The sequence below is a fragment of the Cornus florida genome, unplaced genomic scaffold (genome assembly GCF_030987335.1).
Source record: "Cornus florida cultivar Cherokee Brave unplaced genomic scaffold, ASM3098733v1 CherokeeBrave_3.0.0_Hap2_Chr03, whole genome shotgun sequence".
NCBI lineage: Eukaryota > Viridiplantae > Streptophyta > Magnoliopsida > Cornales > Cornaceae > Cornus > Cornus florida.
In genome coordinates this window covers 46,486,240-46,512,431 of record NW_026775573.1, presented here as the reverse complement: position 1 = coordinate 46,512,431, position 26,192 = coordinate 46,486,240, and the positions used below count along the sequence as shown (strand labels likewise).

General features: G+C 36.8%; 3 protein-coding genes across 3 annotated transcripts; 2 read left to right on the top strand and 1 right to left on the bottom strand.

The window, feature by feature from the left end:
• The first annotated feature begins 5,338 nt into the window (after positions 1 to 5,338).
• On the top strand, positions 5,339 to 9,459 carry LOC132300417 (RNA demethylase ALKBH9B-like). The gene is made up of 6 exons (XM_059797461.1): positions 5,339 to 5,687; positions 6,543 to 6,899; positions 7,374 to 7,459; positions 7,551 to 7,861; positions 8,743 to 8,814; positions 8,933 to 9,459. The coding sequence occupies exons 1-6, from the start codon at positions 5,546 to 5,548 to the stop codon at positions 9,285 to 9,287; spliced, it is 1,323 nt and encodes a 440-aa protein (XP_059653444.1). The 5' UTR covers positions 5,339 to 5,545; the 3' UTR covers positions 9,288 to 9,459.
• Positions 9,460 to 15,689: 6,230 nt separating this feature from the next.
• Positions 15,690 to 16,805, bottom strand: LOC132301559 (putative F-box protein At1g50870). Its single transcript, XM_059798802.1, has one exon. The coding sequence runs from the start codon at positions 16,803 to 16,805 to the stop codon at positions 15,690 to 15,692; it is 1,116 nt and encodes a 371-aa protein (XP_059654785.1).
• Positions 16,806 to 21,795: 4,990 nt separating this feature from the next.
• LOC132301558 (replication protein A 70 kDa DNA-binding subunit C-like) lies at positions 21,796 to 24,565 on the top strand. The gene is made up of 2 exons (XM_059798801.1): positions 21,796 to 22,091; positions 24,538 to 24,565. Exons 1-2 carry the CDS (start codon positions 21,796 to 21,798, stop codon positions 24,563 to 24,565), a joined length of 324 nt encoding a protein of 107 aa, XP_059654784.1.
• The last annotated feature ends 1,627 nt before the right edge of the window (positions 24,566 to 26,192 follow it).

The following is a 26,192-nucleotide window of genomic DNA, read 5'->3' as shown; positions in this document are numbered from 1 at the left end:
CCATGATGCACTGAATCATATCCCTTTTCTCAATTAAATCTAACCATTAGACTTATCATGCACTACAATTCACCGAATCACTCTAATATTATTTTCAAAGTTCAATGAGTCAGATTCAAACGCACACTAAGCTATGATATATACCGCCCACACTGAATCAAAATCCCTATTTGATGCACCGATTTACATATCTAGTGTGTATAAACTATATATATATATTTCAAACAAATATAAGAAAATAAATTTAATAAATTCCTAAAAAATATAGAAAAATACCAGAAAACTCCAGAAAATTCTATAAACCCTAAATAACCGTCTTGGGTCATAGATCAAGCATAATAATTAATTTAAAAAAATAAATACAACACATAAATCTCTCAATTTAAAATCCAAAGTTTTAAATAAAATAAAATATAATAAAGCATGCTTTTAGTTCTTCCAATCTAACCATGATTTAATCAAATAAATTAACTTAATGCCTCAGATTAATATGTTCTAACCATGATTTGAATTAATAAATTAAATCTAAAGCCTTGATACTCAAGGTGAAATTCTTATGAGTTGTAAGAGGAAAAATATAGAAAACTCGCCTGGAGGTTTCGAAACGGAACCGAAGTTTTGATCGTTTTTTCCATATCTGACTTCCTTTTTTTCTAATCCGGCCTTCTATTTGTCAGCCTTCTCATTTTTTTCTCTCTCTGCCTCTCTTATTTTTTAACGTGTAAACTTTTAATAATAAACCTTATGTGTATATTTCTACACATTACCCTAATCATATTCCTACAGTAACTACCAAATAAAATAATAAAAATAATAATTATCTTAAATAATATATATACATATACATTATATAATATATATGTATATTTCCTTCCGTGGTAATCCTTAACTAATTAAATCACACACACACACACATATATATATGTATATATATCAGTAAATATATATATGTATTTCGTTCCATAATAATAATTAATTAATTATATTTATATACATATAATTATATATACATATATAATTATGCAAAGATAATTATTTAAATATCTTTATAACCATGGACCTTTATTAATTAACCCAATAAGGCTTTCTTCAAGGCCAAAACCACATCCATTGGTCCCACTCCTCTTAAGCTCAATCCAATTAAAATAAAATAATTAAATTAAATCTAATAATTACAAATAATTAACAAACAATTCACACAAGCATAAATACATACAAATTAAATAAATAATTCAATCAAAACATTGCACAAAGTAAAACACCATATCAATTCAACAAATATAATCACGAAATATAATCTAATTAAAATAAGACAATTAATCTAAGCACTCAATAAAATAAAATAAATCATTTAAAAATAAAATAAAAGTAATTAATTCCAATTAAATCAAACAAATCATTTAAAAATAAAATAAGAGTAATTAATTCTAATTAATTAATCATTAAAAATATTGGGGTATTACACCAAAACGCTGGGCTGGGTTGGTGGACGGTTGGGTGTAGAGTGATGCTCATTCGGATTGTTCTAGCTTGGCGGCGTTTATTTATTGGACCATTTGGAAATGCCGGAATGACCTGGTGTTTAATAACAAATTGTGATGACCTTGTGGGTGGGTGTGCCGTGGGCGGGTGCAAGAGACACTGTCAGGCTACCACACTGGCGAGTTACGGGTGCACAAGTCCCACATCGCCTGGGTAGAGGAAATGTGAAGTGTTTATATGTAAGTGCATCATCTCCAATTAGTATGAGGCCTTTTGGGGTGAAACCCAAGAGCAAAACCGTGAGGGCTCAAGCTCAAAGCGGACAATATCATACCATGTGGTGGAGTGGGTGGTTACAAATGGTATCAGAGCCTGACCCAGCCGGAAGTGTGCCGACGGGGACGTCGGGCCTCCAAGGGGGGTGGATTGTGATGACCTTGTGGGCGGGTGTGCCGTGGGCAGGTGCAAGAGACACTGTCAGGCTACCACACTGGCGAGCTACGGGTGCACAAGTCCCACATCGCCTGGGTAGAGGAAAGGTGAAGTGCTTATATGTAAGTGCATCATCTTCAATTGGTATGAGGCATTTTGGGGTGAAACCCAAGAGTAAAACCGTGAGGGCTCAGGCCCAAAGCGGACAATATCATACCATGTGGTGAAGTGAGTCGTTACAAATGGTATCAGAACCTGACCCAGCCGGAAGTGTGCCGATGGGGACGTCGGGCCTCCAAGGGGGGTGGATTGTGATGACACCTTGTGGGCGGGTGTGCCGTGGGCGGATGCAAGAGACACTGTCAGGCTACCACACTGGCGAGTTACGGGTGCACAAGTCCCACATCGCCTGGGTAGAGGAAAGGTGAAGTGCTTATATGTAAGTGCATCATCTCTAATTGGTATGAGGCCTTTTGGGGTAAAGCCCAAGAGCAAAACCGTGCGGGCTCAGGCCCAAAGCGAACAATATCATACCATGTGATAGAGTGAGTCGTTACAAATGGTATCAGAGCCTGACCCAGCTGGAAGTGTGCCGACGGGGACGTCGGGCCTCCAAGGGGGGTGGATTGTGATGACCTTGTGGGCGGGTGTGCCGTGGGCAGGTGCAAGAGACACTGTCAGGCTACCACACTGGCGAGCTACGGGTGCACAAGTCCCACATCGCCTGGGTAGAGGAAAGGTGAAGTGCTTATATGTAAGTGCATCATCTCCAATTGGTATGAGGCTTTTTGGGGTGAAGCCCAAGAGCAAAACCGTGAGGGCTCAGGCTCAAAGCGGACAATATTATACCATGTGGTGGAGTGGGTCGTTACACAAACGATGGGATCCGTTTGAAGCTTCTCAACAAGCTTTCTCTGCTTTTAGTGAATTCTTAGAAGTTTCTCGCCAACATCTATTACTTACTTGTCCTAAGGTTCCTCTTCCTTGCCATCTGGGGCAGTAGGTTGTTCCAGCTTTGGATTTTCTGAAGCTGAATTTTGATGCAGCTTTCAACAGTTCTTGTCATTTGTGTGGTGGTGGTTTAATCCTTCGCAACCATCTGGGCAGCCGATTAATGTAGCTTCGGTGTTTCTTGATAATGTTAGTAGCCCTTCGCTTGCAGAGAGTCTGATCGTAATGGTGGCTTTATTGTATCTCAAGAGCTGGGGTTACCGTGGTGTGGTTATTGAAGGGGATTGCAAACAGGTTATGCAGTTGAAGGTTTTTGAGGTAGCCCAGTTAATTATCTTCAATGATGTTCATCTTCTTCTTTGGAAGTGTGTGGGCTCGTCGCTTGCGTGGGTTCCCCGTTCGGGAAATAGTGTCGCTCATTTATTGAGTAAGAAGGCTCTTGAAGCCGAGTGTAGTGATGCGGAGTGGAGCGTTTAGCTCTCATGGTTCTTACACGATGTTTTTCTTGATTGTGTTCCATCTTCTTTTATTTGATATATATATTTTTGGGTTTGCGTTAAAAAAAATATTATTTTATGTAACAAATGAACCATTATGTACCAGTATAAACAACTTTAATTTATGATGTGACATCTTCTTAACTAGGATTCTAGGCTAATGGGTCCTAATCCAAGTTACTTTTATAAGCTTATGTTTAAGCTGTTTACATTAGTTACCCATTGTTTAGTTACTTGGAACTATATATACATTTTTTTTTTTTTTTTTCTAGTTGGAACTCACAAACATTGTTTCCACTGAAGTTCGAATCTCTGACCTCCCTTTATGAAGTAGGAGCCTTATACCGCTAGGCCACATGCCTGTTAATACATTTTGATGGATTAGTTATACTTGATTAGTCAATTTAGGTGTGACAATGTTGTCGGTTAGTAATGATTTTCAACATATTTATATTTAATTTTTGTAGTTCGAAGTAATATGTTTAAAAATAAATTAATATATTAAAAAATAGATTTAAAGCCTTGAAAAATATAGAGCATTATTATAACATGATGGATTACCGATTACAGTAGAAGATTTAGGTTTTAATTGAGTAACTATACGTTTAAATTTTCATCAGGCAAGTCAAATTTGGTTGATCATATATACTCAGTTTAATTAGTTTAAGCTATAATTGAGATTGAATCTTGTATTATAAATTTTGGAGTTGTAGTGATTTTTAATATATTTATTTTTACTTTTTGCAGCACAAGGTAATCTGTTTAAAAATAAATTAAAATATAACAAAATGGTGGATTACCGTAAATGATTTAGACTTTAATCGAGTACCATGCCTATAAGCTTTCATTGAACTCACTTGGAATTGACTTATTAATTGAGATGGATATGATTTTCTTAGATTTACTCCCTCACTTTTAAAATAAATGTCACTTTTGAAGAATCGTGATTCACAATTTGAGTCACGATTTCTCAAAAGATACATTCTTTTAAGGACCAAGTAAATATTTGGCAACCAATTTTATTTCATATTTTGTTATTGTAATTTGAATTCCAGAATTTGTATTTGCCACTAATAAATTTGAATCGAGGTTAAACTAAAATTTTTAAACTAACAAACTTTAAGTTTAGATTGGTTAGGGATGGCAATTTCCTCCGATCCGGTGGGTTTTTGCCCCGTTTTCGCCTAAGGTGTGGATTTAGTGGCCTCTAAATGGGTTTGGAACGAGTATGATAAAATAATTGAAAATTCGAAACTGGTTTGGAATGGGGCAAATTTAGTGATAACTCCGCCGCCTGATTATATATGTACCTTTTAATTATTTATATACATAAAATATTTTTAAGACTCTTATTACTTTGTTGGAAGTGCTATTAATATAATAATATTCACTACTTAGTAATTTTAAAGTTGGGCCAACTTATTTATCAGTCAAATTTGAACACATTGGTCTAATTTTTTTTTTTTTTTTTACTACATAATATAAGTGGCATATTCCGTCCCGTCACACCCCACAATTAAGCAGAGTAAATGGGGCGGAATCGATATTTTATTTATTGAATTAGGTTGAAAATGGTAGGACAATTACAAATTCATTTTAAAGTAAAGTAGGAGACGAATTGGTATTATAAGTTTTCTAACGAGGAGGGAATAAGGTTGGTTCCCATTCCTAGATTTAGTTGCTCAATTGAAAATAAAAAAGAAAAAGAAAATGTAAATTCCGTTTTAGATCAAGCCAAACAACCGAAAAAACATAGAAGGGGAAAATTGTTTGCTACGCGTGTGTTTTGACCGTACGCGTGTGAAATCACCGTACTTTAAAAATTGTTTGCGTAACAATTACGTACGGTTGTACGTTTTAACTTTTCACTTCTTTATTTATTATAGTTTGACTGACGGACACAGTTATTTTACAAAAATACCCCCGCAATCAAATAAAGGGTTTGCCGAATTACAATCAGAAAAGACACATATTAATCCTGTTATATTCAGGATTCCAATTGCCCCAAATGTTTCTCCTTTCCTATATGCGTAGCGTATGATCTAAGCGGGTTTGTATAAACACTCTTCCCATCTCTCTCTAAAATCACACACAGTCAGAAAACGCGCACAATCAGAGAAAACACAAACAGATTTAAAAGAAACCTTGTTTTGGGTATTCTGAATTCTTCTGATTATAAGACGATGGGGGGTGGAGATGGGTTCTTGGATCTGCTACAGAACTTGGGTCGAGAAGAGATGATGGAGGTTTTGTCTGATGATGGTGGGTTTTGTCAACACTGTCAAGCTCTGTTGCGGACTCGTATTCAGAATCAGATTAATAACAGTAAGGAAAACAAAAATCTCTCTTTTTTCTCTCTAGATTAGATTTTGATTTGATTTTTGTTGTGTTTATAATACACTTATAGCAACTTTTAGGGTTTTTTTTTTTTTTTTTTGTGTGGTCCTTTTTGGGTTTTTTTTGGGTAAGTTTGTCGTTATTGGTCTTGATATCATTTGATGGCTGTTTTTTTCTTTTAATAGAAATTTTCTAGAATTTGAGGAGGCACGTTGATGTGTTTATAATCAACTATCTTTTTAGGGTTTTTTTTTTTTTTTTTTTTGGGGTATATTTTTCAGTATTGGTTTTGAAGAAATGTTCTTATTTCTGTATCTAGATTGAATTTAATAAATATCTAGATTGAATTTATTTTATTGAGTTCTGCAGCAAAAATATACGTTATTTTGGCTTTTATTTAAGTATTCCAAAATTGCAGTAATAGTTGGATCTGTCAGATGTTGTTCTTACGACTATGGGTTTATAATCAGCTTAGAGCAACTAATTGGTTTTGATATAATTTGATGGTGTTTCTTTGAGAGGCAGAAACTATTGGAAATAAACATTAGCCCATCACTGGATTCATAAAAAAATGAGAAAAAGTTATACTCTAAAAGAATTTTATTCTAAAAAAAGTTTCATAAATAATGTTTCATCTCAACAAATAAACCCTAGGTTTTCCTCAAATTTTGATATAATACTGCTATATGAACCGTCCTCTGGGCTGTCCTTGAATTTCCATTAGCATAGATAAATAATTTTATAGCATGGCCTTACAGTCTTTTTTATACATTAATGCACTACTTTACTTTTACTTGCATTTTCTTTACATAAACCTTTTTTTTTTTCCCCTTTCCATTGCAGGAAAACTAAGAGAATTATCAGTAAATGGTAGCTCTGCAGGTTCTAAAATTTCAGAACCTTCTGCTAGGAAACCGTCGTCGAGCTCCATCCAAACCTCAGATTCTGAAATATCAGTGAATGATGGAGTTTCCTCTTTGGATGACATTGGGTTATTAGGGGAGCAAAACGAGCATGTCAGGTTCGCAGAAGTTGGCAGGAAGAAGAATTTTAATTATGTTGAGAGAATCTATGGGAAGCCAACGAATTTGCTTCAAGGGCTTGAGCTACACACTCGCGTTTTTAATGCTGAGGAGCAGCAGAAGATTGTTGAATGTGTCTACCAGTTTCAACGCATGGGACGGAAGGGTCAACTGAGAGGTATGATGCTAGTTCCCTTTCTCTCTCCCCTTTGTTGTCTAATTTTTTTTTTTTCTAACTTGATCTGAGTTTCTGGAAGTACAAATGCTAAAATAGCTGTCCTTAAAAAATGCTTAATTGTTCCTTTAATCCTTGTTTGTTGCATTATGACTCTGTTTCTTAAACTTAGATTCTTATGGTCTTGCATTGCATTACTGGTTTCTTTTCTACAAGACAAAAGCATGCCTGGACTATCACAAATAATATTAATTGCTTCTAAATAATTTCATAGAAATTTACATTCAATTTTGAGTATGAATTTTATATTCAATATAATATAAACTTACAATTCCTCCAAAACCAACAGTTAACTTCTTGTTATACTTTTCCTTCTACTTAGTCAATTTTGAGTATATATGCTATTTGAACTGCTAAAGAATATGTCAATGGAGTATATATTTAACATTCTATCGGTTTATCTTGTCATTCTTACAGCACGAACATATTCAGAACCAAGAAAGTGGATGCGAGGCAAAGGGCGGATCACAATTCAATTTGGTTGCTGTTATAACTATGCAGTGGTAATGTTTTGTCCTTGTTCCTTTCTTTTCTTCTACTATTTGTACTCTTGAGTTGTACCAACACTTCTGTATACTTTTTCCTATTTAACAGGACAAAAATGGGAATCCCCCTGGTATTCTTAGACAAGGAGATGTTGATCCTATACCCCTTCTGTTCAAGCAAATGATCAAACGGATGGTTAGGTGGCACGTTCTGCCTCCAACTTGTGTCCCTAACAGCTGCATTGTGAATATCTATGGTGAAGGGGACTGCATTCCTCCTCACATTGACCATCACGATTTCCTGCGGCCTTTTTGCACAGTATCATTCTTAACAGAGTGCAATATACTCTTTGGTTCAAATCTGAAGTCTAGTAGTCCGGGAGAGTTCGAGGGTCCTGTCTCAATACCTTTGCCTGTCGGGTATGCCTTCAGAATCTTCTCTCCTGCTAAATAATTAACTGTTCACCTTTCATGCATCCCCATGACTGCATTTTATACTTAAATTTTTTTTTTAGAACTTTATATTTCATTCTACTAATTCGGCCCCCTCGCTTAAAATTTATGGGTTTGCCCGACTGCATGTAGTTCTTTCTGTATAAAATCATTGCAATCTTAGTATGGAATTTTAGATTAGTTGATTTTGTTTCCTGCAACAATTGAAATGAGGCTGTTCATCACAATTGAAATGATGCTAGTTGTACCATGTTTTTCTGAAGATCTTTTTAAGTATTTTCAAGTGTGTCTGGAAGCATAATGGGATGATTTTGTGCCCTTCCAAATATGTCTTTGTGCACATCTGTATTGGAAGATTCCCGGTCTTCTGGTGCCCTAATGTCCCTTTAGAACGTTGTGCACATGTATCTATGTTTGTGCTATAATTTTCTCCCTTATGGGGTTCAAATGCTCTAAATAATATGGATCGAGTCTGTGCCTATGCATTTGTGGGGTCTGTAATTAGGCAATTTGGTGCTGATATGTGATTTGGTTGTGGAAGTAGGTCACATTTATGTACTACAAAATTTGATTATTTACTTTCCAAGGTGATATATCCTTGAAACTCAGGACTGTTTCGGTGTGGGGTTAGTGGATCTGTTGTCTCATTTGAGCAGATAGCATTAATTTAATTTCTTGATGAAGTCTCATAGGGACATCTGTATGACTTCATTTCACAGTTCTCTCTATATTGATGTCCTATTGTTTGATTAGGTGTATATAATAGATCTGTGCATTGTGGTTGTCTGTAGCTTCACCCCCTATCCTTTCTGTTATTGGCTTCTGATAATAATCCATCTTTCTTGCAGATCGGTGCTTATTCTAAGTGGCAACGGAGCCGACATTGCTAAGCATTGTGTTTCCGGAGTTGAAAGAAGAAGGTATTGTTACTTTGTTACATAGAATTAGATTATTATTATTATTATTTTTTTTATTTTTTATTTTTTCATTTAAACTGCATGAATGAGCATTTCTTATATATCACTTTCTTTGTTGCAGGATTTCCATCACTTTTCGGAAAATGGATGAGAGCAAATTACCATACAATTACTTGCCTGAGCCAGAGCTTCAGGGAATAAAGCCTCTTGTGTACTCTCCCTTGTCCAAGTCACCTGTTCAACAGAACCAACAAGAAAATTTCAAGTTCCCTGCTCAACGAAACCAGCATGAAAATTTCAGGTCACATGTCCAACAAAACCAACATGAGAATAAAAAAATCAACGATAACAAACCTGGAGGTGCTGCAGAGACGAGCAATAACTTATTCGCCATGCAGAAAGATGATTTCCCTCCTCTTGGGAGCTTGAGTTCTGTGAACCGGCAGAGGACGCAGCAAAACAATTTTAAGCGATAATCTTTATGACAGCATATGTAATTCATGCAATCGATAGATTAACTCTTGTATACTTGCACAGAAATTCTTTGTCCAACAGCTTTTATGATATTGATTCAGTTAAGTTGTATACTTGTATTCAACTGAAGAAATAATCTTACAAATATATATCAGAACTTCATCCTTCTCTCTAGTCTTCTTGTGGTGTTTTGACTAGCTATCATATTCATAGTTTTATGCGTCAGCTTTGGCAGATATGGTAATTTTTTTTGGAAGCCTAAAATAATTCTTGGAATGTAACTTTGTGGTTTGAAGTGAATCCTCTTCTTTCAAGATCATGTAATTATTGTTCAAGTTGTTTAGGGAGGGAACGACTAGGGGTCATGGCCCCTCCAAAACTTTTTAATAATTTATTAGACCTCCTATAAATTATTAATTTTAAATAAATCTCACTTGTGGTCCCAAAATTCATAAAATATTTCAATTGCACCCCTCAAATATCTATATAACAAGAAAACTTATTTATTGACCTCAATTATGCGGTAGTCTGGATTCTTAGTCTTGGGCCTTGTATATCCTTTAAAGGATGAGTTGAAATTGGATATCGTCATGTTCGGTGGTCTTGTGACCATTCTTCTTTTAGGCTTTGGAGCTCTGTGTAGCGGTGTAATGTGGACTGATGTCGGTTTTGAGCTAGGTTTAGAATCCAATGGTTTTTGTGATAGGACGTTGTGTGACTAGGGCTGCAAATGAACCCTGGCCCGGCTCGTTAAAAGCTTAGTTTGGGCTTGTTCGTGAAGTAAACGAGCCGAGCTTGAACATATTTTTTAGGCTCGTTTAATAAACAAGCCGAGCTTGAGCAACGCTAAACTCGGCTCGTTAGGCTCTTGAACAGGCTCGTTTAGCAAAATGATTAATTTTATTTTATACTATTATACAAATGTGTGGCCCATTTAATATAAAGTCAATCTAAATACATATCATTAGCCCAATTTTATTTTACTTTAAGCCCAACTCACCTTAAGCCCAACTTTACTTAACCTATTACCCTATCATCATTATATATAGGGCTGTTCACCTGTTCACTGGTGTGCAAGGAATTTATACACGAATTAAATCTTAACCATTAAATATAAAAAATAAACTACCTTATATATATCTATCTATCTTTATATCAAGCGTTGGTTTTTCTGACTAATTTCATTTTCATTACAGCAGCTGCAACATCGCTTCTTCCTTTCTAGCATGCCGTCACAACATCGTTTCTTCCTCTCTAGCACGTCGTCGACTGTCTCCAACAAATCTCTGTAATATTTGCTATGAAACCCTAAACAAATCTTGCAACATCACTCTTTTAATCCCATCCCTTTCAACATCGATACAACATCGAGGAGGGTTTCCAATAGATCTCTCTCTCAAATCTCTCTTTGGGTTTTGATGTTTCAATCCCATTTTAGTGTTGGGGAGATCAGAAGAATGATCGAAAAGCTCTTTTGATCCATTGTCAAACAGTGTTAGATCTAAAGTTTTTTTTTTTTTTTTTTTGGCTTGAAGGCGAGCTCGAGCCTAGTTTGGCCAAGCTCGGTCGAGCCCAAGCTCGAGCACCCTCATGAAACTGACGAGCCGAGCCCGAGCAAGGTAAAGCTCGACTCGGCTCGGCTCATTTGCAGCCCTATGTGTGACGTGTGTTGCTAATTGCAGTGGTGTGTGATTGCCTATTGACATCCAGTGCCAAAGACACTAAAGTCTATGAGCTGGTAGTCTTACGGGTTGTGGGCCTCTTCTTAAGGAAGGTAGATTTCGAGGGTGAAATCACTTTAAGGAGAGTAGATTGTAATATCCCGAATTTTTCTGAATTTTTTTCAAATTTCTATTTTATTTACTTTTGGCACCTCGTTTTGCTTGCCACACTAGCTTGACGGCCTTTTTGGTCATTTTCTTGAGTGAAGGATTTTGGAAGTATGTTATTTATTTATTTTAAGTTAATTAATTTAGATGTAGTTTCTTTACTTATACAAATTTATTGAGATAGGGGTGCTTTTAATAGGGGAAGAAATTAACTTGTCAGCATGTTCACGTTTGTTTTGACAGTGAACTACATTCCCAATTTAGGGCTGCAAATGAACCGAGCCAAGCTGATTTTTGGCTTTCTCGGGCTTGGCTCGGTGTTCAGGCGAGCTTAGGGTAGCCAAACTCAAGCTCGGTTCGGTAGAGATTCGACAAGCTCGGACTTGGCTCCATCCGCATAAAATATTTTTCTAAGAATTTTTTTTTTCCAGGTAAAATATATATAATACGACAACCAAACACTAGAAATTACATAAAAAAATATTTTACGCAAGCCTAAACCCGATCTATAATAGTTAAGGGAGTAAGCCTGAAGTCGAGAGCTGTTAGATGGGGGAGTCGCAAAGCCAAAGATGGTTTTCAATTGGTTCTCGGTAGAGTGAGAGCGTTTGAGCCTGAGTTGAAGTCCATTATACTTTGCTTCAAACATAATGGATTGTTTCACTCGAAACCGCGTGACACTCTCCAAGGTATTTCCAATTTGTTGGATGATTTCTCCAACTAGATTTTCTCGCTACAAACATGGTGTCTCTCAAACTCTACTAGAATTTATTTTTGCTTTGTGATCGATTAATTTAACTTTTATTGGGTAAATTCACTCTATGCAAAAAACCTAACACTTATTCACAATTTTTTTCAAACTAAATTCTACAACCTATTTCACTGCCCAACTCACAATATGATGTAAATACCATATATATATATATACAATCTTCAAACAAGGGGCAATAAGTTTCGTTGATACTCATGAGAACTATCTGATGAACATATGATGAATAATTGTGAAAATAATCGCAAACAATATATGCAACTGTGGTACCTCGGTTAAGGAATAATCTAATGCATTACAGTTCCATAGTTGCACATAGGCCTAACATGTGTGTATCACAACTAACAGTATAATTTTTCTCAGTTATAAAAAGACTATTGATTTTTTTTTTAGAATTTTGTTAAAGGTCAAAATAGAATTGGATTGTGCTGATTCAATACTTATCTCAATTTAGTCATTAACATCTTATCCCTATTTTTTCATGATTTTGAGAGAGTGAGAGTACACAATTTCTATTTATTAATTTTTTAGCTAAAGTAAAGTACATTAATGTTATGTTTGGTTGGAGAGAATGATTGATGAGGGATGATGGGTGAGAGGCGATTTAATGACTATTTTTTTGTGTTTGGCTGAAGGGAAGGAAAGGGAAGGGAAGGAAGGAGGGATAAAGTCCTTTGTGTTTTTTTTATGTATCCAAAATTGGAGGGAAGAGGAGAGAGAAAGAAACATAGTAACCAATGGTGTTGCATTTGCACAACTTTAATTTTTTGGTGAAATTTGCACAACTTATTAGTTCAGAAATCTCAATGGTGTTGCAAAATTTGAAATAGATATCTAATTTTTATAATTTTATATAATGAAGAAATATTAGTAAAAATAATATAAAAACTCCTCCTTTTTAACCAAAAAAGAAAAAAACACTATCTACCATAATTATTCTATTTTAATTCTATAATTATATATGAAAACAATTACAAATGTTTTATCCTTATAAATAGATACTATCTACCATACTTCCGTGAATACTCCCGAGTGTATGGTTGTGAGGGTGATAGTGCTATACTTGGAAGAATATCTTCTTTGAGATATTATTATATACTATTTTATGTATTGAGTTTGGAGCAGTCTTGAAACAAGGTTAGTATACTCTTGTCTACTGAGGCTTGAACTCCTGACCTTCTTTTAAAAAGTAAGGTCTTGGTACCACTGAGCCACTGGTATTTATTTATTGACTATTTTGTAATGCTATACATTCATCCGCCCTTGATTTGGACATCTTATTGTGTTTTTTAATTCTAAGCTCTTCGTGAGATATTCATGTTATTCAAATTAATGTATTTTTGGAAGAGTATTTCATCATCTAAATTCAATTTGAAAAGAGGCTTGAAGTGGAGGGTTGCCAATGGTTAGAAAATTCAAATTTGGGAAGATAACTTGCTTTCGGAGCTTATTATTACTGCAGTATCTCCAGCTCACTCTCAACAAAGGATTCATATCGTGGCTGATTTGATTGATCACCACACTAAGATGTGGAGGACAGAGGATATTGAGCGAGTGTTTAATTGTAGAGATTCAAGTCTGATTTTGCAGGTTCCTTTACAGCGATTGGGTGGTGACGATTGCAAGGTTTGGGATCGCACTGGTGATGGGAAATTTTCAGTCAAGCCCGCCTATCAATTGGTTGTTGAGGAGTGTCAACAACCTACAGTTCAAGCAATTCACCTTCCAATACTGTTATTTGGAGTAGTATTTGGAAACTCCAAATTCCTAGGAAGATCCAATTTTTTCTCTGGCAATGTTGCCACGGAAAAATGCCAGTTTATTCAATTTTGAAGAGGGGGGGTTTAATAGAGCATGCCTTATGTCCTGTGTGTGGGATGGAAGAGGAAACCATTTGTCATATGTTATTTTTCTGTCATTCGACAAAGGTGGTTTGGAGTCTCAGCCCTTTGCGATTGCAGGTCCCAAGTGATTGTTCCACGTGGCATTTATGACTGGCATTTGGTGGACGTGGAAAGTGATTGTCAATCTATCGTAAGGTTTAACCCTGTTGTCTCTCTTACCATGACTGTACTTGAAGATATCCAAGTGACGTTAAAGGAAAATATAGATTTGGCTCTTGTTTGGACTTCTAGATCATGTAACAAGGTTGCTCACCGGTGAACAAATGGGCTTGAAGTCAAAAGTGTAGTGATCTGCAATGGCAGATTTGGCCTCATTGGCTTACTGATGTAATACTTGAGGATTTATCTTCTTCTTCTTAATAAAGTGCTTTAATTTGGGGGGGAAAAAAATGATGTATTTTTCATTTTAATGAAAGTATTGTGATTCCATATTGAAATATTATTCATTGATGCATTGTTCATTGTTTTGAAGAATTGTGTATAAATAAAAGTTTGAAATTTTGTTCTCGGTATTTTTAGAAAATTTGTTTTTGTTCTTGGTATTTTTAGAAAATTTGTGCTGATTCCCCAACACAAATTAGGAATAAAACGGAACTCGAAATAGAATTTTTTTGTACTATTTTCTCTGAAAATAAAAAAATTATTTTCATAGTTACAAATCAGACCCTAAGTCATTTAAGAAACCAAGCAAAGGAACCCCCAAAAAACCTCAAATAGACAAAGATCAATTCCATTCCATTTTGTAGAGCACTCAAATTTCCATTTTCTTTAAAAGTGAGGTTTATTTGTACCTTTCAGACTAAGAACAACCAAAACAAGTAGCTATTTTAAGCAGAAACAAAATTAAACTGTGATAACTCACCAGAAAAACAAAGTAACCAAAAGGAACCAAAGAAACCGACCGGAACAAAGCTAAAGATAAAAGCATCAATCAAGAAGGAAACGCAGAATTTGGCTGAAGGATCAAAGCAGTTTCATTCAGCTAAGAACAGAGCTATGACAGGGAGCACTGAAGCAGCAAAGATCGGGTAGGAAAGAAAGATGGAAGCTCAAGAAATGCCAACACAGAAATTAAGGAATGCATTGAGTAGAAGAAGAATAGAAGATGCTAGCTAGAGAGACAGACACCGAAGAGTCCATTTAGGATTGCCGTTAGATCACCTAAACACTGCCACATGTTCGGTTAAGTGTACGGATAAACTAATGTGATAACACATGTATTTGTAAGTTTGATAACTCATGGATATTTCTTGAGGTTGTTCTACCCAAATCATCATCACCATAATGATAATAGATATACAAATTCCAAACATGGAAATAAAATCTCACATACCGGTATAAATGGTACAGATTGGTTGATTAAACTCTGCTCACAGCTCTACAAAAAAAATTCCAAATCCCCTTCTGAAGTTGATCTATATAACTATATATGGGGGTATCATGGTGTGAATGAACAAAATTAGAAACACAACCTCAATGGATCAATCTCAGCTTCACATGATTAGGGTTTTACTAGAAGTATATTGCCACATAAACACACGCTATGATTACCCTTGTGTAATGGCCATCAAAGTGTGTATATATATAATATAGGAACTGACTTTGGCTAGGGTTTCAGAATTGACTTTGGAATCCTTAGGTTTGAAACTTTGACATGGTTGAAACTTTAGAGTTAGCTATAAGGGTATCACAACTATCATTCGGGAAAAAAAAAAAACTTTCATTAGATTCAAACGACCATTAAAAAAAAAAATTTCCTACGGTTTCTAAGACACAAAAAGGTCCCACTTGAAAATTTGAAATTGTAATTTATTCCAATAAAGTTCTTGCATAATTAATAGTAAAAAAACAAAAAAACACAAAAAAAACTAAAACTAAAAAAATATTTAAAAATCTTGTCATTTACATCTCCTTCAACCGATATAAACTCTCCACATGCTTAGTGATGCATAGATTTGACAATGTATCATACCCAAAGTATGAACGCACCCAGGCCCTCCTCAATGCTTTAGTTTCCAGATTATAATAAAACAATTCTGATGTAGCACATCGAAATAAAATCTCACCGGTATGAATGGTACCAACTGGTATAAAACAATGCACCACGTCACAACTTGGACAATATCGTGGTACGACGAGACTTTGCCTACTCCATAGTTGCTTCTCGTAGTCTTCTAATATCCAAATTGCTGAAATCCTACCATCTATCAGAGCCAGATGTTCATTTACTTGTATCACAAAACAAGTCTCAGTATTAGCACCATCCGGAAGTCGAATGATCCTGAACTTCTCGCTTCCTACCTCAAAAGCAATTATCACATCCTTGGAGTCACCCTTAGATGTAATATATATAACATCAGCAATGCAATAACCCTTGGCATAAGCCATATATAGCTGGGGTATGTCTAATCGAAGCTCGGAAGTATCAATCTCTCTCCACAAGTTTGTGCCGAGCGTCAGAATCTTGAACTGAACTTGAGCATGCTCACTAGCATTCGAAAAGAGTCGACACAAGGCGAGAACCTTGTATTTACTGGTGGAAGGATCCAATCCTAGGAAGAATTTCGTGGAGACATCCACCGGAGTAGTGACTTTAGTTGTAGTAACATCACAAGGTACATTCACCCTTAGACGTGGAAGGGTTTTGAATTCTCTGGTGCTAGGATTGTATATGGAATTCTCGATACAGACCAAGCCATTAATGGACTGAAAGGGAGTAGAGATTTCTTTATCTAGTAGTGTTAGTATGTAAGAGGCTAAGCCTCCTTCTGGATGTAGAGAGTATAAACAAGAATTCTGTTTCTCATACCGAAGAAGAAGGTTGATAGCTTCAGGACGAGTATGGGATTGAATATGGTGTATTTGAACGAAAAGTGGATCGTCAATTATGGAGCACCAGAGCTTCGAAACGCACCTTAATGTTAATAAATTTTTGACTGGAAAATCTTTGAGTATTCTGAAGATGATATCTCTTGGAATATTGCAGAACTCATCAACCACCTTTTGGCTTGACTCCATCTTATTAGCTTGACTAGATTTTTCTGGATCTTCTTCGACTCTAGAGCACTTTTCTAAAGCCTCTTTCGCGCCTTGACTAATATCAGGGAATTGTTTTCCTCGTGGATCATGGAATTGTTTCAATCACTTGCTCAAAGAGGAAAATAATATGTTGGGAAATCCGTTCCCAAGGCAGCTAGGGCTAATATTATGTAACAATATATATGTGTGTGTATATATATATATAGATGCATTGGAGTCGGTTGATACATATGGTAAGTATTAGCGTCTGACTGATTACCTATATTTAGTATTGTACAAATATTTACCGTGTAGAATTAAGAGTTGGAAATTATATATACTATTCATCCCTTTTAGGAAATTATATAAAAAATACTTAATATGGATCATAGAATTTATTTCATTCTAAAACTTTCTTTTCCACTTTTTATTAAAACTCATCATTTCTAGTCTTGTCTCACTTTCCCAATTTTTTTCAATACACTAGTCATACTTATTAATTATTGAATACATATCTGATAAATGTAGAAATTGATAAAAACTTTCTAAATTTTCCTATTAAGTTTTATTTTAATTGTTTTTCCCTTTTCCCTCGGGGCTTTTCCTCCTCGCATTACAATGTTATTTTTTTATCCTCCACTCATAATCTCATTATAGAACTCTCCATCGCCCTACTCTTTTCTCTTCTCCACTCATTACAATCTCACTCCATTTAAACTCATTTTTATTTTCACACACATATCGGTTTGAAGGTAGCAATTTTTTATTCTAGTGCCATAAATTTATTGGAAGCAACAAAATAAGAATAAAAGGATTGAAAATTTTGTTCGAGCATTGACCGGATTTTCTTAACATTAGGTTATCTTGTTCTTTAACTTAAATTATTTGGTAGTCTTGTTGTTTTTTATTATCATAAAACTGCATATGTTGTTTGTGGCCATTTTTATTCATATTATTGAGCTTTGCATCTCAAAAAGTAAGAAGAATGATTTATAAATAAAAATTATTAATTATTATTTGATATTAATATATTATAAATTAAAAAGTTAATTTTATATTTTTGCCTAATACCTCAAGTTATATTGAGTGACCTTTTCTATATGTCTCTATATTATTTACCTTAATAAGTTCAATTCATTTCACTGGTACAGGGTTGTTGTTGTTGTTTTTATTGTTTATTGTTTTTTTTTTTTTTGCCTCAAACCCTTGCATTCCTAGGCATTTTCTTTTATCATATGCCTTGAATCCCTTGCTCTTACTAAACTTCCCACAAGAGGAAGTAAAGGTCCATTTTGGTTCAGTTTTCTAATGCTCCATTTGGTAGGATGGAAGAAATTTGGATGAAAGGGAGAGAAGAATAGATAAATGAAATATCCATAGGAAAGAGATTATGTCCTTCCATTTTTTTGTTTTGTTGGATAGAAGAGAAGAGAATATTACAATACCTGTTTCACGAGAGAAGAAAAGAAATGTGTTAATTATAAGGAAAATTTTGTAATTTAAAAATGTTTATAATAGCCTTGTTTTTCTTTTTTCGTATCTTCCGCCCATATTTAGAGGAATAAAAATTTGTGAACGAGAAAGGATGACTCATCCATCATCTTTTCTCTTATCTCCTTGCCTCCTCTCTACCAAACGAAGGACATTTGTTCCTTTCTTCTTATGAATCCTATATTCCATCCACCCCTCATCCTTCCTACCAAACGGAATTATTAGTGAAACTTGTTTTATAGTTAATGGAAAATAAATTTTTTTGAACTTTTTTTAAAAAAACTAAACCAATTAGCAAGCCTCAGATCTTCCTCCTTTTCTACACTTTCCTAAGGATGTCTTTGGGAGAGCCTTCTTGGAGCTTTAGAAGTGTGTTTTGCAATATCCTATTGAAGCTCTATGTATGAACTTTTTTTTCCTCTCCAATTTGAATTTAGATCCCTTCATTTTACAAACTGGATTTTCTCTTCTAGTTTTTTTTTTCTTCTAAACTATTAGAACATTTTGAATTTTTTTCAATAACTATTCAGTACATGAAAAATGTATTTTTACAAGGTGTAAAAAATCTTGTAAATTCTTTTTATAAGGTTAAATTGCATGCGGTAGCAAGCCATGCGATAAATATTAGTCTTTATTTACCAGATTAAAAAATACTTGTAAATAACCATTAATCAAATCAGATTTGAGCAACCTAGGGACTTAATCTACACGTGTGTACCGGCAATTTCAGATTTGAGCAACCTAGGGAGTCCGAAAATCTTGACCCATTTTGAGGGTTTGAGGTGAAATTTGGGGGTTTTGCATATAATTGAGGTAGGGGTTCTAATTCACATGTTCTTGGGCCTTTTTGTGAATGACTCTATTTAATTGATGTTTAGCATGCTCAATTCATAGAAAATTTATTGCTTTATTATATTTATATATATTGTGTCAAGGTTGTGACTTTGTGTTGCTTGATATATATGATAATGAAGCATGTAAATTGTTGATTAATTCAAGCTTTTTGTGCCTTTAGTGCTAGTTTGGTGATTAGAAAGCATGAAATATAAGTTTAGAAATTTTTATGTTGTAGAACATGTCCAAATATTAAATTTGCATGCCTATTATGATCAATTTGCTAGAAATTGCTATATGGAAGTGTGTTGATTTGTGACATAGGAAAATCTTATGTTGATTTGTGAATTGTAAAAATCCTTCATTTGACATGGCATTGGGAAGCATGAGACATTCATGCATATCATTGGGAAAGAATGGAAAAAATTGATTTGAAAGAAATGATATAGATTTTTGGGAAAGAATTTTAAAAAGAATTTTGTGAAAAAAAAAACCGGCCGCCTAGGAGTTGCCTAGGGACCGCGGCGTTAGTGAGGCCTAGAGGGGACTAGGGAGATCGCCTTAGTATGGTTAACTTACCTGGGCCCTAAATGATGCTATGGAGATGCCATGGGTCAGGGATAGTGGCCAATCCTCCTCTCGTGCTGCCATGGGACGGGTTCACTAACGGTTTGGAAATGATAATGGAAATGGTTTTGGGAAAATGGGGAGTGACATTGTAAGGTACGGCATCTCAGTGCATGGCATATTTATTTGTGGTATTAGATTAATGATGTGGTATCGTAGTTATACTTTTGCTCCCGGCATGGTATGATCTCAATTTCCTTATTCCTATTCATTGTGTGGATTCACGGGGTCTCAAGAGGTGTGCCTTAGGCACTACCTACTGAGCAATTTTGCTCACCTCTATTATTTAACATTTTTCAGGGCTCGAAAATGAAGTGGCGGATGACAATCCCCCGCAAGTTTGAAGAAGATTAGGAGTTGTATTTTGTTTTATTTTGTATCTTAGCCCATTTTTTTTTTTTTTTTTTTTTGTATTGTCTCAAACTATGTAAAAGATTATTTATTCTTGCAAATCATGACCCTGGAACATACTAGGATACTTGATTATTTTTGTTGTAAACTGAGACCATGTAAATGCTTAAGTTGAGGGGATGACGATAATGGGCTAATTTGGGAAGGTTGTTGATGTTGTGGTATTGAGGAATGCATTATATTTCTTTTGTATTGTGTGTTGGGTAGGTTGGATAGGTCTTGAAAGGTCGTTGTTTTTTTTTTTTTTTTTTTTTTTCATTTGAACAGGTTGTTGTACAACCATTTTTAGGGGAGGTCATGTCGAAATTTTTATTTTTTATTTTTTAATTATTTTCGGTATTCAGTTTAGGGTCGTTATAAATTTGGTATCAGAGCCTTGGTTCGAAAACCATTAGGACGATGGGTAAAGGCCTACATAGGGGTTGCATGGGAAGTCATTCACATAGTTTATGTGATTAATTGGTAAAGTGTTTTGCTATGTGCAAAAGCATGCTTAACTGTTTACTTGTTTACATGTTTACGTGCTTATATGCCTATATTAATGTGTTCATTGCCTAGTCTTGCATGTTAAGTGTTAGTATAGCATCATTTTATGTTGAGTTGTTCACGGTTAGACCTTAGTGTTATTGTTATTGAATCATTTTATTTGTTTTTCAGCACGATGTCACGGCGTGAGGAAACCAGGGAAGTTGGCCTTTGACCGACTAGGGGTGATGTTGGTGAAAGCTCCAGCTCCAATCCGGAGGAGCTAAATGATGAGGACACACTTCTTAGGGACTTGATTCCCCCGAGAGTTGTCCCCACAAGGAGGGATAATGTTGAAGCACCCGTAGAAGTGGGTGAAGGTTCTGTGGCACTAGAGTTGAATCGTTTGTTGCAAAATGCCGTGAGGGCAACGATTGCTTCTCAGTCGCAGTCGGCACCGCAACCTACAGTTCAAGTTGAGGAGACGCCAGTTCAGAAGCGTCTCAAGATCATTAAGGGGTTTTCTCAGCTGATGCCGGTTATGTTTGAGGGTGGTGCGGATCCAATAGTAGCAGACGACTACATGGATCAAGTTAAGATACAGTTGACCTCAATGGATGTGACAGAGGATCACCTGAAGATCATCCTAGCAACTTACAAGTTTGCTAAGGATGCCAAACTTTGGTGGAAGATGGTTACGAATCGGCATAAGGTGGAAGAGATGAGTTGGGACAAGTTCAAGGAACTATTTTACGAGAAGTATTTTCTGCTTTCTAAAAGATGGGAGTTAAAAGACTAGTTTCTTGGCCTTATTGAAGGCAATATGTCAATGGCGGAGTATGAGAACAAGTTCACTTCACTTTCTCGCTTTGCTCCGGAAATGGTAAGAGATGAAGTTGACAAGACTCAGAAATTTGTTTCCGGTCTTAATGATAGAATGAGGCCATTGATAACGGCACAGTTTATTAAAGTTTATTCTGAGGCAGTAGAGAGGGCCTTGATGTTTGAGGCTGATATTAAAAATACGGATGCAAGAAGGGAGCAGTGGAAGCAAAAGAGGAATGCATGGTCATTTTCAGAGGGACCTTCAGGGAAGAGGAACAGGGGTGGTTCATCTCAGTTTCAGGGGTAGCAGTCAGTACGATCCGCTCCTACCACTCCTATGCCAGTAGGGTTTGCCAGGAGTGGTGTCATTTGTTATCGTTGTAATCAGCCGGGTCACTACAAGTCAGAGTGTCCACAGACATCGGTTAATTCTGGGGCTTGTTTTGGTTGTGGCCAACAGGGCCATAAGGTTAAGAATTGTCCTAATCAGGGAGCAGGCACCGGTAGTGGAAGAGGGTCACAGCAGAGGCCGTCACAGTCGGCTACGGTTCAGTCAGGTTTCAGACCACCACCATCACAACCTGCCATGTCCTCTCAGAGTTCACGGCCAGTTAGGAGGGATACTCCTACTATGTCAGTACAACAGTCAGGTGTTCAGGTTGGCAGTTCTCAGGCACAGGCACCACAGGGACGTGTCTTTGCACTTGCATCGACTGATGCATCTCTTGGATCTTCAGTTCTCTGAGGTATATTTCTAGTGTTTGGTTCTTGGACCCATGTTTTGTTTGATTTTGGTGCATCTCATTCTTTCATTTCATCATTATTTGCACTTGCATCGGGGTTAGAGATTAGTTTCATGGATCGGGCGTTATGTGTTGATACGCCTATTGGGGTTTCAGTGTCTTTGAGTCGAGTTGTACGGGATTGTTCCATTGTGATAGCCGGGCAGACCTTTGTGTTCGACCTTATCCTCCTGAAGATGACTAGCTTTGATGTCATTCTTAGGATGGATTGGTTAGCTTCCTTTCGTGCCATAATCGATTGCTTTAGAGGTAGAGTCACAGTTTGCATTCCCGAGGGAGATTGTTTATTTTTCGTGGGAGATCGGAGTGATTCCCACATTTCATTGTTTTATGGGGTTCGTGGACGGAGTCGTGGTGATTACTTCTTAGCTAGTCTTCTAGCCGAAGAAGATGATGTTGTGGAAGAAGATTATCCTGCAGTTGTTCGTGATTTTCTGGATGTGTTTCCAGAGGATTTGACAGAGTTGCCTCCACACCGAGAAGTGGAGTTTACTATTGATTTGATGCCAGGTACCGCACCAATTTTTATGGTACCGTATCGTATGTCACCAGTTGAATTGGAAGAATTAAAGAGGCAACTTGATGATTTGAAGATGAAAGGTTTCATCCGACCGATTGTGTCACCGTGGGGAGTACCGGTCTTGTTTGCGAAGAAGAAAGATGTTTCTTTGAGGTTGTACATTGATTACCGGAAGTTGAATCATGCCATCATCAAGAATAAGTATCCTTTGCCAAGGATAAATGATTTGTTTGATCAGTTGAGAGGAGTCAGTTATTTTTCGAAGATTGACTTAAGGTCAGGCTACTATCAGTTACGGGTTAGGGATAAGGATATCCCAAAGACAACGTTCCATACACAGTATTGACACTATGAGTTCCTTGTTATGCCTTTTGGCTTGACTAATGCACCAGCGTCATTCATGGACTTGATAAACCGTGTCTTTCACGATTACTTGGACTAGTTTGTGGTAGTTTTCGTGGATGACATTCTTGTGTATTCACGATCTCGGGAGGAGCACGAGGTCCATTTGAGTATTGTTTTACAGATTTTGCGGGAGCACCGATTGTATGCCAAATATGAGAAATGTGAGTTTTGGCTACAGGAGGTGAAATTTTTGGCGCATGTTGTTTTAGAAGGTGAAGTGTCAGTAGATCTATCAAAGGTTGAAGATGTTTTGAATTGGGAGCAATCCAAGAATGTTTTTGAGATCCGGAGTTTCCTTGGCCTAGCGGGTTACCATCGAAAGTTTGTGAAGGATTTCTCCCGTTTGGCAGCGCCTCAGAAATGGATCAAGTTTATGTGAAATGAAGCCTGTGAGTCATCCTTTCAAGAGTCGAAGACAAGATTGACTACAGCTCCAGTGTTGGTGATACCTGAGCGTGGCTTGGGTTATGTGATTTATTGTGACGCTTCACGTGATGGTTTGGGATGTGTGTTGATGTAAGATGGTAGAGTAGTGGCTTATGGGTCTCGACAGTTGAAGACTCACGAGCTTAACTACCCTACTCATAATTTGGAGTTAGCGGCAGTCGTATTTGCTTTGAAGTGTTGGAGACATTACTTGTATAGTGAGAGATTCGAGGTGTACTCGGATCATAAAAGTCTCAAGTACCTTTTCTCCCAAAAGGACTTGAACAACAGACAGAGGCGATGGGTTGAATTCTTGGAAGACTACAATTTTGACTTGCAGTACCATCCGGGCAAGGCAAATGTGGTAGCAGATGCCTTAAGCCAGAAATCTCGTGGAACTTTGGTTAGTTTGGCCATCCGAAAATGGAAGATGCTTGAAGATCTGGCAGAAATGGGATTGTATTGTTTTGATGACGATGTTGACAGTGAGCCAACATTCTTGTTTAGTCTTATGGCTCAGCCTACTCTTGTTGTACGAGTGATTGAGTCACAGAGACGGACCCGGATTTAGATGCCATTCACGCTTTGATCTCCAGTGGTGAGACAGTGAAAGATTGGGCCTTGCATGCAGATGGGGGTCTGCGGTTCAGTGGTTTGTTGGTGGTTCCCACAGTTTGTCGTGAGGACGTCTTACGAGAGTTTCACACTTCTCGCTTTGCAGTTCATCCAGGTGGTACCAAGATGTATCACAATTTGAGACGTCAGTATTGATAGAATGGGATGAAGAACGATGTTGCATAGTTTGTGGCTAAGTGCCTTACCTGTCAACAGGTGAAGGTCGAGCATCAGAGACCAACTGGTTTGTTGTAACCATTGCCTGTAGCGCAGTGGAAATAGGAACATATTGCTATGGATTTTGTGACAGGTCTTCTAAGGTCACAGAGAGGCAATGAAGCCGTATGGGTCATCATTGACAGGTTGACCAAGACGGCTCACTTTTTGCCTATTAAGGCAACAGATAATGCAGAGAAGCTTGGTGTACTTTATGTGAAGGAGATTATAAGGTTGCATGGAGTTTCAGTAACTATTGTTTCAGATAGGGATGCCAAGTTCACTTCGAAGTTCTAGGAAGGACTTCAATCAACGTTTGATTCAGCGTTGTATCTTAGTACGACATTCCATCCACAAACAGACGGCCAGTCAGAGCGTACTATCCAAATCTTGGAGGATATGCTTCGGGCATGTGTGCTTGACTTGGGTGGTAGTTGGGAAGAACATCTACTGCTTATTGAGTTTGCCTACTGTGATGGCCCTGGTTTTCAAGCTAGTGCGTTCTGTGATGAACCGTAGTTTGATCCGATAACGGATCCGAAATGCGGAAGCGAAAATAGAAAACATGACTCTAAGAAGTCAAAGTGACCTTCCATGAGGTCGTGGAACTTAATGAGAACTGATACGGAAGTAAAAGATCAAAAATATAACAAATAAGCCCCCAGGGGTAAAATATTCATTTCTAAAAACTGTGGACTCGGGTGCCACTGAGTACACCGCTAGAATGACAACAAAAAACTAATCAAGATGGGCTTAAGAATCGCATGATTCGGAGTCCAGACAAAGGAGAAATGGCATGACAAAGAAAAACGAGCACTTAAAGCAAAAGGGTAAACTGGTAATTATCCAGGAAGATCCAGGTGCAGCCAAGCACACCGTTGGAAAGACAGCGAAAAATTAGTTAAGTTAAAAAAAAAGTCCACTTATTTTGGAGTCAGGACGAGGGAGAAACGAGTGTTTGAAGTTGAGACGTCGCGGCGGCCCGACGAAGGCTATGGTAGCCTCATGCGCGCCCGGCGCCCATGCCGGCGCGAGCGCCGGCGCCCAATGGCATGCCCATGTTGACAGCAAGGGTCCAAAGCATGTTTTCCAGAACTGAGGCTTGAAACGGAGGCCAAAACGAACTTTTCTGGAAAAACACAAAGAAGAAACCCCCCTTAAAATCGAGTTTTCTACCTGACCATGTGAAAGGAACCAAAAAAACTCACTATAATATCCCCAAAATGCCCCTAGATCAGAACTGACAAGAGGGCAAAAAGCTGCTACAGGATTTGAGATCGAAAACGGGCTACCAAACGAATTTTTATGGAAAAACACAAAGAAGAAACCCCACTTAAAATTGAGTTTTCTACGTGATTCTCAAAAGAATTAAAAAAAACTCACTGTAAAATGTCCAAAATATCCCTCCATGAAATCTGGTCATGAAGGCCAAAAAGCTACTACAATTGAAAAGTGGAAGCTGAAACTTCACGAGGGATTTTTGATATCAAGATGACATTTTCTGAAAAAACACGAAACCCCCCCTAAAATGACATTTTCTAAGCGACTATGTTAAAAGAAGAAAATAAAACTGACATAAAAAGTTTAGAAAGCCCCTAGATCAGATTATGCAACAAAGTTTCAAAATGAGTCCATAGGAGGCTCATGTCACCAAAAAAGAAGGTTTGCCCGGAAACAACCATGCACGCAAACGTAACTTACCTATTAGGACGTGCTACAATGGTTCATGGCTTAAAAATACCATCGATG